Source organism: Lutra lutra, chromosome 8 (assembly GCF_902655055.1).
Source record: "Lutra lutra chromosome 8, mLutLut1.2, whole genome shotgun sequence".
NCBI classification, from domain to species: Eukaryota; Metazoa; Chordata; class Mammalia; order Carnivora; family Mustelidae; genus Lutra; species Lutra lutra.
Genome location: NC_062285.1, coordinates 95831313 through 95841792, shown reverse-complemented (window position 1 = coordinate 95841792; position 10480 = coordinate 95831313). Strand labels below are relative to the sequence as shown.

Below are 10480 nucleotides of genomic sequence, written 5' to 3'. Positions count from 1 at the left end.
AGGGTCTGGTAAATCTGCACCAAGAAACACAGTTTTGAAAAGGAATTTTTGAAAGTTATGTTTTAAAATAGTATTTAACCTATGGGAATGATTGTGAGAAACAGTAATAATTCTAAAATTGGTTAGAGAATTGGGATAAAAGCTACACTGCTATTGGTTGATTAATGATGACTCTGAATATCTGGTGTTATAAGCAAGTGTGAATTATGATTTTTTAAAAACTTATTTACTTGTCAAAATAACAATTGAAATGAGAGCCTGGGATAGTCCCATCGATTTAAAAAAATATATGACAGCAGAAGGCAGACTTCAGGGACCCAATGCCAAATTCTGTTTTGTATGTACTAGTGTAGGGAGACATTTGAATAAACGTTGCTTTCTTCTATCATTCAAATTGATCTCAGTTCTTGGTTTTACTAGAGAGGAAAATAAACTCATTTATAGTATGACATTCCTGTGGGTATAGTCTTCACCTTGAAAATGAGATCCAGTCCAGATTCACAAGATTTCATCCTCAGGAAGGAGAGAAAGTTGGCTATGGTTGACAAGTGTCTTTGTGGGCAGGGTGTTAGCAGGGGTGGTAAGCATGGAAGAAAGTCAGCCTGGGTGTTGTCAGGGTCAACTTTGAGCATAAGAAGAAAATAAAGTATCTTGGGCTTTGTTGGGAGCTACCTCTAACTCTCTGCTCTGCTGAACCTGAAAAAAGAAACATGTGTTCTTCATTTTCCCAGGAGATGACTATCCCAATAATCCCAACTTGGTACTCATTCACACACCAAGATGAAAGAGATTAATAACAGTTTAAAATCTTACTTTGCCTATAAAGTGACTAGGAACTAAAAATAATGCACAAGGGGCACCAGGGTGGCTCAGATGGTTAAGCGTCTGCCTTCAGCTCAGGTCATGATCCCGGGGTCCTGGGATCAAGTCCCGATCCAGTTCCTGCTCAGCAGGGAGCCTGCTTCTCCCTCTCCATCTGCCTCTCCCCTGCCACTCAATCTCTCTCGCTCTCTCAAATAAATGAATAAAATCTTTTAAAAAATAATACGTAAGACTCAATGAAGAAAATTTTGAAACACTTTTAAAGGATATAAAAGATCTTAAGTAGGGGCACCTGGGTGGCTCAGCGGGTTAAGCGGCTGCCTTCGGCTCAGGTCATGATCCCAGGTCCTGGGTTCAAGCCCCACATCGGGCTTTCTGCTCAGCAGGGAGCCTGCTTCCTCCTCTCTCTCTGCCTGCCTCTCTGCCTACTTGTGATTTCTCTCTGTCAAATAAATAAATAAAATCTTAAAAAAAAAATAAAAGATCTTAAGTAGCAGATAATAAATGCTCTTAGATGGAATGAGTTCTTATTATAAAGATATTAATCCTCCTCAAGTTAAGTGATAGCCCAAAGTCTCTTCTGCATTTTTTTTTTACAGGAACTTGAGAAATTTATTATAAAATTTCTGTAAAAAAAATATGAAAAGTCCATAAATAGCTAAGTCAGCCTTGTAAAAGAGCAAAGAGGGCAGACTTTCCTGTCCAGACATAAAGACATTCCTCATTAATAAAAACATTATGAAACTGGCTCAAGAACAAAAAGAAAAATAAATAAACCAATGGAACAAAACAGAGAGTTCAGAGATAGCTATTTGTATATGGAAATTCACATATGATAAAGGACTCACTGTTTGGTGAACTGTGTTAGGAAAACTGGCTCACTATGTGGAGGAAAATAAACTGATTCCCTAATTTCCATCATATACAAAAAGCCATTAAAGACTGATTGTAAAAGGTAAAACCATAAATAGAGGAAAAGATAGAAGAATACCTCTGTGACCTGGAGGTGGAAAGAGACTTTCTAAATAAAGCCCTGAGAAGTACAAACCATGTAACAAAATAATGTCTTAGATGTCATCCAAATTAAGTTTCTGTTAAAAAAAAAAGAACAAACAAAGTTAGTAGAATACAAATTGAGAGGAGAGTTTGTTATGCCTACAAGCAAAAAGAGAAGAATTACATAAAATATACAGAAAACTCTTATAAATCAACAACAATGAAAGACCAAATCCCGCTAGAACAATGGGCAATTGATAAAAACAATCAATTCATAGAAGGGGAAACTCAAGTGGTTCCAAGTGTATGAAAAAAAATCAAATTGCAACAGTAATAAGATAGTATTTTAAACCTCCAAAAGCTGGCAAAAATCTGAGCTAGATAGTGGGTGCAGATGTAAGGAAACAAACCTGTATTCAATGATTTGAGAGAGTAATCAATGCCATCTTTTTGGAGAGCAGTTTGGCAGTATCTAGTAAAAAATCAGTCAACTTTAAGGCCCAGTGTACCTACTGATTGGGTAATTATTCCAAAAATATTCTAAAAAATATGCCATGACATGGCTTGGATGAGGTTGCTGATGGTTGCAGGGTCTGTAGCCTGCTATGGGAGATGGATTAGGTGCCCATTGAAGGCAGAGCAGAAAGGTAAAATATGGAAACACACTAAGGAATGGCATGTTAGAGAAAGGATCTACTTATGGTAACATGCACAGATTGCAAGAGCACAGTCCTGAAAGAAAGATTAAGAAAGAGAACCATTCCTATAAAATCAAAATACAGGTTCAACGACACTTTATGTTTTACAAAGATTCAGAAATGTATATAAATACATTAGAGCAGTGGCCGATGGCAGGTGTAGAGGGGGTGGTGTGTGGTGAAGAGGGAAGGAGGGTAAGGAAAGTGAGGTCTCTCTCTCTCACACACACAGGGGATGAGGGAGAGAGAGAGAAGGAATTTGCAGAGAACAATAATCATGTGTCTTGTACTGAGGAGTATGATGAATGTAAAGCTTTTTACCTGAGTTGCCTGACGTTCGATTTCTCCTGGAGAGATGTGTACTTCAAACGAATGCTGGGCACCTGGGTTGTTCAGTCAGTTAAACATCTGCCTTTCGGCTCAGGTCATGGTCCCAGAGTCCTGGGATCCAGCCCCGTGCTGAGCCCCACATTGAGCCCCAGTTGGCCCCACAGTTGACTCCCAGCTCAGTGGGGAGTCTGCTTTTCTCCCTCTCCCCTCTGCTTGTGCTCTCTCTCTCTCACAGCTCTCTGCAACTCTCCTAATAACAAATGTTTTTGAGACTTCTTATATCACTCTTCAGAAATCCCAGTGCAGATTTTCACTTGAGCAGGTTTGGTAAAAGCTTATGGAAACCTAAGATCTTGGCTCCATTAACACTATCTGTCTGATGTTGGTCCATCAGGAGTTTATAAGGAATCAGACCGCTGCTGTTAAAGACTGGTTTGCAAAGTTCTGGCATTCTATTTTTGTTTCGCAGCTATTTATTCCCTATTCGGGAGTGATAATGAAGCTGGCAAGGAGGACCAAACCCTCACTTTAAAAGTGCCATGAAGGCAGTCCCAAATCACCTCCATGCATGTTCCCAAAGATACGTAGTACGTTATTTAAACTGACAGATCTATAGATCTATATATATCTATTCACTTGACATCTTTTTTGTTGATTTCTTTTTATATGTCTGGCACTGTTTTAAGTGTTGGAGATAGAAAGATAAAAAAGACTAAGACTCTTTCCTGGAAAACACATAATTTGATGATGTCAAAACTTATTTTCCATGGGAACAAAATTATGTGTGCTTGTCAGGTTCCCAGGCAAACCAACAAAAAGCCTATTTAATCCACAGGATAGCTTAACCCTAATGCTAATATAATTATTCAGAGTTTTAGACAAAAATGGCCATATCTGGGGCCCCTGGGTGGCTCAGTGGGTTAAGTCTCTGCCTTCGGCTCAGGTCATGATCTCAGGGTCCTGGGATCGAGCCCCGCTTCGGGCTCTCTGCTCAGCAGGGAGCTTGCTTCCTCCTCTCTCTCTCTCTGCCTGCTTGGGATCTCTCTCTCTCTCTGTGTGTCAAATGAATAAATAAAATCTTTTTTTTTTGAAGATTTTATTTATTTATTTGACAGACAGAGATCCCAAGTAGGCAGAGAGGCAGGCAGAGAGAGAGGAGGAAGCAGGCTCCCTGCCGGGCAGAGAGCCTGATGTGGGGCTTGATCCCAGGACCCTGGGATCATGACCTGAGCAGAAGGCAGAGGCTTTAACCCACTGAACCACTCAGGCGCCCCGAATAAATAAAATCTTTAAAAAAAAAAATGCCATATCTCATATAATAGAAAAGCGTTTCCTCATCTTGGGCTCGTTAACAACCTCAAGCAAGTGTTTGGAATGGACCTTGCTTTTATTTACTCTCCCGAATCTTCCCTTTTGCATTTGTCTCCTAAGCCCCCTTTCCAAATGTTCAGTGTCATCACATTGTTCTAATCCTTCACCGTGGCTCCCCACCTGGGTCTCTGCCATCTCACCAATGCACAAGATTCTATAATCATTCGCTTTCCTTTTTACAGTTCAACACTCCTGATCTTGACTAGTTTTGAGGAGAAAAATCTGATCAAATAAATTTGCACATTCCCTCTCCTAGCAATAGGTCAGTGCACATGCTCCTTATTGTGGACACCCCTGGGGGAGAGTGTCCAGTCTAGTTTTTAGCCATTGTTTAGAATTCAATGTATTTTTAATAATTCAAAGTCAATATATAACCACCTTATTGCCAGATTCTCTTCCATAGACATCCATGTACATAATAAAAATTGTTATAAGAATTTTGGGAATATTATTTTGAGACTTAATTTGTGTGTTGTTTAGAATGAGCACAGGTAAGATTTTAAGATGAGCCACTATAGCCACTGTATTCTTAAAATACTCATATGTTAAGAAAAATAGTGATTAGCCTTAGTATTTCCAAATCTAGATTGATGCTGGTTATAATTCAATAAAAAAATTTTTAAAGTCATCTCTACACCCAGTGTGGGGTGCAAATTCATCCCCCCAACATCAAGAGAGTCATATGCTCCACTGACTGAGCCAGCCAGGTGCTCCCAATAAAAAAATGTTAGGATCTATTTGTGTTAAGATCACATTAGAAAGTCACAGAATGAGAAGAAACCAGTGCTTAGATTAGTCAACACTGTTCTTTAAAAAATGTGAGTCTTCCTCAGGATTCAGTGTATTTAAAAAAAGAGATAAAATTATTTTAAAATAATTTTAAATAATTTTTAAAATATTTAATATTTAATAAATATTTTAAATATTTTTAAATAAATTTTTAAAAATAGAGTTACCTCCAAATATCACTACTATGTATTTTAAAGCAAGGTATACAGACATGGGTCCTTTATTTCTGATCACCTTTAATGAGATAAGAATCTATGAAGGTGGTGGGAAAATGAGTCCATGACCAAACTGTTTACTCAGCTACTGCAGAAGATCAAAAAATATTATACAGAATCTGGAATCTACGAAGACAAAGCAATTGTTGTTGTTGTTTTTTTGAAAAATAAGTGGGTTTTAGACAGTTTCTGGGATTTATCTGTAAAAACACCTTCGGGGCCCTAATAGTGACGTTTTAGGGAAACACTCGCATTTCAAAGTGGGAAAAATAGGAGGTGGCGTTTTGTGGGCTCCTGTAGTGGTTAGGTAGTTCTCAGAAGACAGTACTGGAAATTAGATATTTGCTGATGTCATATTTTTCACCAAAAAAATGTGTATTCTGGGGGCTATAAAAAGCAGCAGCTTCTACCTTCCCCTCACAAACAGAATCATCGGAACAGTAAGTGTTTCCGCAAACTTGGGACGATGGGTTCGTTTGAGGTGCTATATACTTCTTGATACCTAATGGTTTGCCTTTATGTTTTTGCTTCTTGTTCTCTTGATACCAGGTTTTCCTTTTCTAGTAACATTTGTTCCAGTCAGAGTTGTCTGCAATGGCTGCCCTGCAGAAATCTGTGAACTCTTCCCTTCTGGGAGCTCTGGCTGCCAGCTGCCTCCTCATTGCTCTGTGGGTGCAGGGAGGAGCAGCTGTGCCCATCGGCTCTCACTGCAGGCTTGCCAACTCCGACTTCGAGCAGCCCTATATCACCAACCGCACCTTCATGCTGGCTGGGGAGGTACTCATCTTAGTCTCTATCTTTCTTTCGCATCTTCTCTACTTGGAACCTGATAATAGTTACTCAAATTTTCTCCAAAGTGTTACTGAGATCTTTAAGAACCCATCATCTAGCCTTGCTGGTAGACCAGAAGATTATTTTTCTATGTCTCTTTAGAGACTCTTTGGAGATTGGTCTTCACCAGAAGACCTTCTGTTTTGGCCTTGATATGTACATTGAGTTTTACTCCAAAGAGGCCATTTATGGCCCACCTGACTGTTTTCCCTCTTATTCCTCTGTGCATTATTTTAAACTCATGCACACATCCGAATTTTTTTTTTTTAAGTCTTCATGGGGCTGCTCTGGGGAGAGTGGATAGAGAGCATCTCTACTCACAGACTTTTCTACTAGCTCCTCGATGTCCAGGCACTTAGTCTTTTCTTCTCTTCCAGGCTAGTTTGGCAGATAACAACACAGATGTTCGTCTCATTGGGGATACACTGTTCCACGGAGTCAATGTAAGCCATACTCATTAAACCAGGACAGTATGTCATCCTTGGTTATTTGGATACTTGTGATGATGGTTTGGGTCTTCTGGATGCCCTCTAATATGACCCCTGCTGTTTCACTTTTGCCTACAGAAAGGAGACCGCTGCTATCTGATGAAGGAGGTATTGAACTTTACCCTTGAAGAAGTGCTGCTCCCCCAATCCCATAGATTCCAGCCCTATATGCAGGAGGTGGTGCCCTTCCTGACCAAGCTCAGCAACAGGCTAAGCCAATGTGTGAGTTCTTTCCTCAGCCTAACTCCAGACTCTCCTGCTTGCTTGCCTTCCTCCCTTCTCCTCTTTAGAGCCCTTCTCCACCAACATTCCCTGCCCCTTTCCAGGCTTGCAGCAAGAGGTGCCTCGGCAACACCATCACAAGTGATTTTGAATCACAGATATTTGTTTTTGCTTTAATTCAGTCACATTTTGAATATATGGTGGTGAAGGGGTTCTGATAGACAAGAGCACAGAAGGCTCCTTGTCCCTGGGAAAAAGCACCTCAGGTTATGTGAGATGAGAAGGGTGTTAGGAACTGTAGAGAAAAGTGCCTAGATGTGGAAATGGATGCCCCGAGTATAGTTAGGAGAGACAAGAAAGAGAGACGGTAACAGGAAGATTTAATGTTCGGCACTGGGTAGGCAAAGATAGTTGCCTTTTGGATGGCATGAGAAGTGACAATGGCAGAGGAATGTGACCTTGATGGCTCTAAACATTTAAAATTATGACAAAAGACTGGAGTGGAGTGAGCAGAGTGAAGGGACCTAGTATTTATGGAGGAGGGCCTCCTGTTCACACAAGACATTCTATGTCCATTTCTTGTTCTGAGAATGATTTTTTTTTTTTTTTGTAGAGCTAGGGTTTTATTCTTCACAGAATTTGCATAAACCACTCCACTCTTTCTACAAACTTAAACCTCAATAGGATTTCCCAAAGATGAAGAGAGGTCCCATGTAAGGGAAATGACTGGATTTTGGCGTCCAAGGGAATTCAAGAGCTCTGAAAATCTAGGTCACTGGTGAAATCTAGGTCATTGTGGGTAAAATTGCTAAGAACTTTTAACTCCAGGTGCATTGTAACACACCTCAGTTAGGGACGCTGAAGTTCATAAGACTTCAGTACAACAGTGTTAAAATAAGTGCTCTGTTTTCATTTTGTAGCATATCGACAGTGATGACCAGCATATTCAGAGAAATGTGGAAAACCTGAAGGACACAGTGAAAAAGGTACTACTAATAACTACTAATGCTAACCTATTAATAAGAGAGACAAATGTTGTTTTTCTTTTCTTCCCTTTCTTTCTTTTTTTTCCCCCCTATGTATAATTTTCTACTTGATTCACCTACATCAGTTTGATTATTTAGGTACATATATTATGTATGTATATATATCTGTATATTTATAAATAAATCTCCAAATTTTGTGAATTATAGAATGACCAGGAAGTTAGGTCCTCTAATCTCATCACCCCATGTTCTGGGCATGGCCAGTAGCAGAGCCAGGGCTGGAATGCAGGTCTCGTGAATCTTGTCCAGCACTGATTCCAGCAGCAATTTGTGTTAGTTTTAGTATTATTAATTCTTCAGGAAATTTGAGATTCCTACTGATTTGTGTAATGTAAACAAGCACTTGTTCAAAAATAGAGAAGTACCTGGGGGCAAATTTATTTGAAGTAATATTAGAAGCCATTGACTTGATGGTCTAAAACTTGGAGAAATAAATCCAGAACAACCATAACAGAAGAGTTGGACTTACCTATAAGATGAATTTCTGGAATGACTGATACTTCTATTTAATGATTATAATATAATAACTAACAGCAATTGGTTTTAATTTAGAAGCAAGAGTGAGCCACCCCCAATTTCTTTTACGCAGTTTTAATAGAATGGATTTATTAGAATGAACGCAAGTCTGAACTGGAAATCCTCTTTCATTCCTTTCCTTCCCCCTTCCTTTCTAGTCTCCTCCTTCCCTCAACAAATCCCCAGTGAGCATCTATCTGGTGTGGTTTAGTGTGCATTTGTACAGAGAATGATACTGTCACATGGCCTATTTGGGGAAAGGAACACTAGTAGAAGGCTCAGACTAGCAATTGTGACTCATCCAAAAACCAGAGGAATGATTGCTAGCAGCGAAAGTGATGCTCTTGCAAGTGGGTACAGGTACACCTCAGCAGCATGAAGGTTCTCACGGATGGAATTTTTAGTAACAGGTGTCACCTCAATCTTTTCTTTTTTTCCACCTTGATACTTCTTTACAAAAAAAGTATTTCTTCCCAACCATGATTTAATGAATGTGACCATTTCTTTGATCATTGAAAGCTTTGTAGTCTTCCACTGTGAAGATCAATTCTCTTGTCATGGATCTCTTACCCAGGTGTGGAGGGCTGAATATTAGAATGCCATTGCCAAGAAGTGCTTTGCACTTCCAGGGTGAAGAATTCCTGATGTCAATTAATTTTGTTCGTCTTAGAAAAATGCAGTGTGAGAGAGAAACATATGAGGGGGATCCACATGGGGAAATAGGTTTTAAAGATATTAACCCATTTTGAGAGAACCGATTTTCACATTTGCAATAGGGTGTCATGTGGAAGAGTGGTTGTGCTTTTAAAAATAACAACAACAAACAAACAACAACAACAACAAAAAAAAACAAAGCAAAAACCAGTAGCTCCAGAATGCATAGGTGAGAGAGGAATGTTACTCCGGGGAAGCTCAACCTGAGGGAAAACTTGTCAGCACTAACTGAAATGGGAAGGTGGGCTTGGAGGTGTTAATTCCGGGCCACTGGAGGTAATAGCAGAGAGCAGGCTGTGGTAGAATGCATGATAGACAGGCAAGAGAACTGAGACATTCTTTATGCTCTTTGGCATCTTTGAGATATAAAATGTCCCGTTTGGCATTATGTGCAAGGGGGAAAGATGGAAGACAACAGGAAGAGAAAGGAGAACAAAGCACTGAGAACGATGATGGCTTACAGTTTTCCTTGAAAGAATCTAGAGCAAATTTAATAGATTAGAGAATTTCAAAGGAGGATGCTTTGGACTTGAATTTGCCTTCCCGTCTTATGTAGTTGGAAAGCCTCTTTAGCATAGGACTTGGAAGGAGGAGGAGAGAAGAGGTGTTTAGAATGTGTATTCGGCTTTCTACTAATTTGAGCAACTGGACTGGACTTATTTAGGATTTTCCCCACAAAAGTGAAAATCTGTATTTTTTTCCCTTAGGGAGGTGGGAACAGAAAAAAACCACGTGTACTGGTAAATGTGCAGTTTTGATTCAACGCTGTGTGAGCCGAGCTGTTATAATTAGTTGGTCATAGACTGTCGTGAAGGGGTGAGGCAGGGCACCGGCGGGGATGAGGGGGCAGCACTTGTTCCTGCAGATGCCTGCACAGCTTCAGTCCACTTGCTCTCGTGAGCAAGTGACTTGAAACAGCTTGATTCGTGTAGATCAGTTGAGAGTGGTGCCTGCTGGTGTCCTTTTCAGTTCAGTTAACCATAATTCTAAGGTCTATGGCAAATCATATTATTTTCTTGGTAAAAGGGTATTATTAGTAATCTTACAAAAGGCAAAAACTCGGTTTCTGTCTCCAACAACCTAACCATCTTTTTCTGACTTGATCCTCTTTAAAAAGCATGTTATAAATGCTCAAATACTCATTTGTTCTTATTTTTACAGCTTGGAGAGGATGGAGAGATCAAAGCAATTGGAGAACTGAATTTGCTGTTTATAGCCCTGAGAGATGCCTGCATTTGACCAGAACAAAGCTGGAAAATGGATGACTAACCCTTCTTGCCTGTTAGAAATAACAACAAGATCCCCTACAGGTTTTCTTTTACCAAAAGGAAAATGGGAAGCCAACATTTACAATCATGCGTGGATGCTAAATTAACCCCTGCTTAGCTTAAAAAAGAGAAAAATGTCACCTGCGTCTGGAAGACTAGAAGGTCAACCCTCCA

General features: G+C 39.8%; 1 protein-coding gene across 1 annotated transcript; it reads left to right on the top strand.

Annotated features, from left to right (window-relative positions):
- Window positions 1-5815: 5815 nt before the first annotated feature.
- Window positions 5816-10277, top strand: IL22 (interleukin 22). The gene is made up of 5 exons (XM_047743381.1): window positions 5816-5998; window positions 6430-6495; window positions 6619-6762; window positions 7683-7748; window positions 10200-10277. Exons 1-5 carry the CDS (start codon window positions 5816-5818, stop codon window positions 10275-10277), a joined length of 537 nt encoding a protein of 178 aa, XP_047599337.1.
- The last annotated feature ends 203 nt before the right edge of the window (window positions 10278-10480 follow it).

What these genes read in the sequence shown, in the direction of transcription:
- IL22 (XM_047743381.1), top strand. Translation starts at nt 5,816, where the DNA reads ATGGCTGCCCTGCAGAAATCTGTGAACTCTTCCCTTCTGGGAGCTCTG. An exon ending in GCAACAGGCTAAGCCAATGT is followed by an intron (nt 6,763 to 7,682) that starts GTGAGTTCTTTC and finishes TTCATTTTGTAG; the next exon opens with CATATCGACAGTGATGACCA. An exon ending in TGAAGGACACAGTGAAAAAG is followed by an intron (nt 7,749 to 10,199) that starts GTACTACTAATA and finishes TTATTTTTACAG; the next exon opens with CTTGGAGAGGATGGAGAGAT.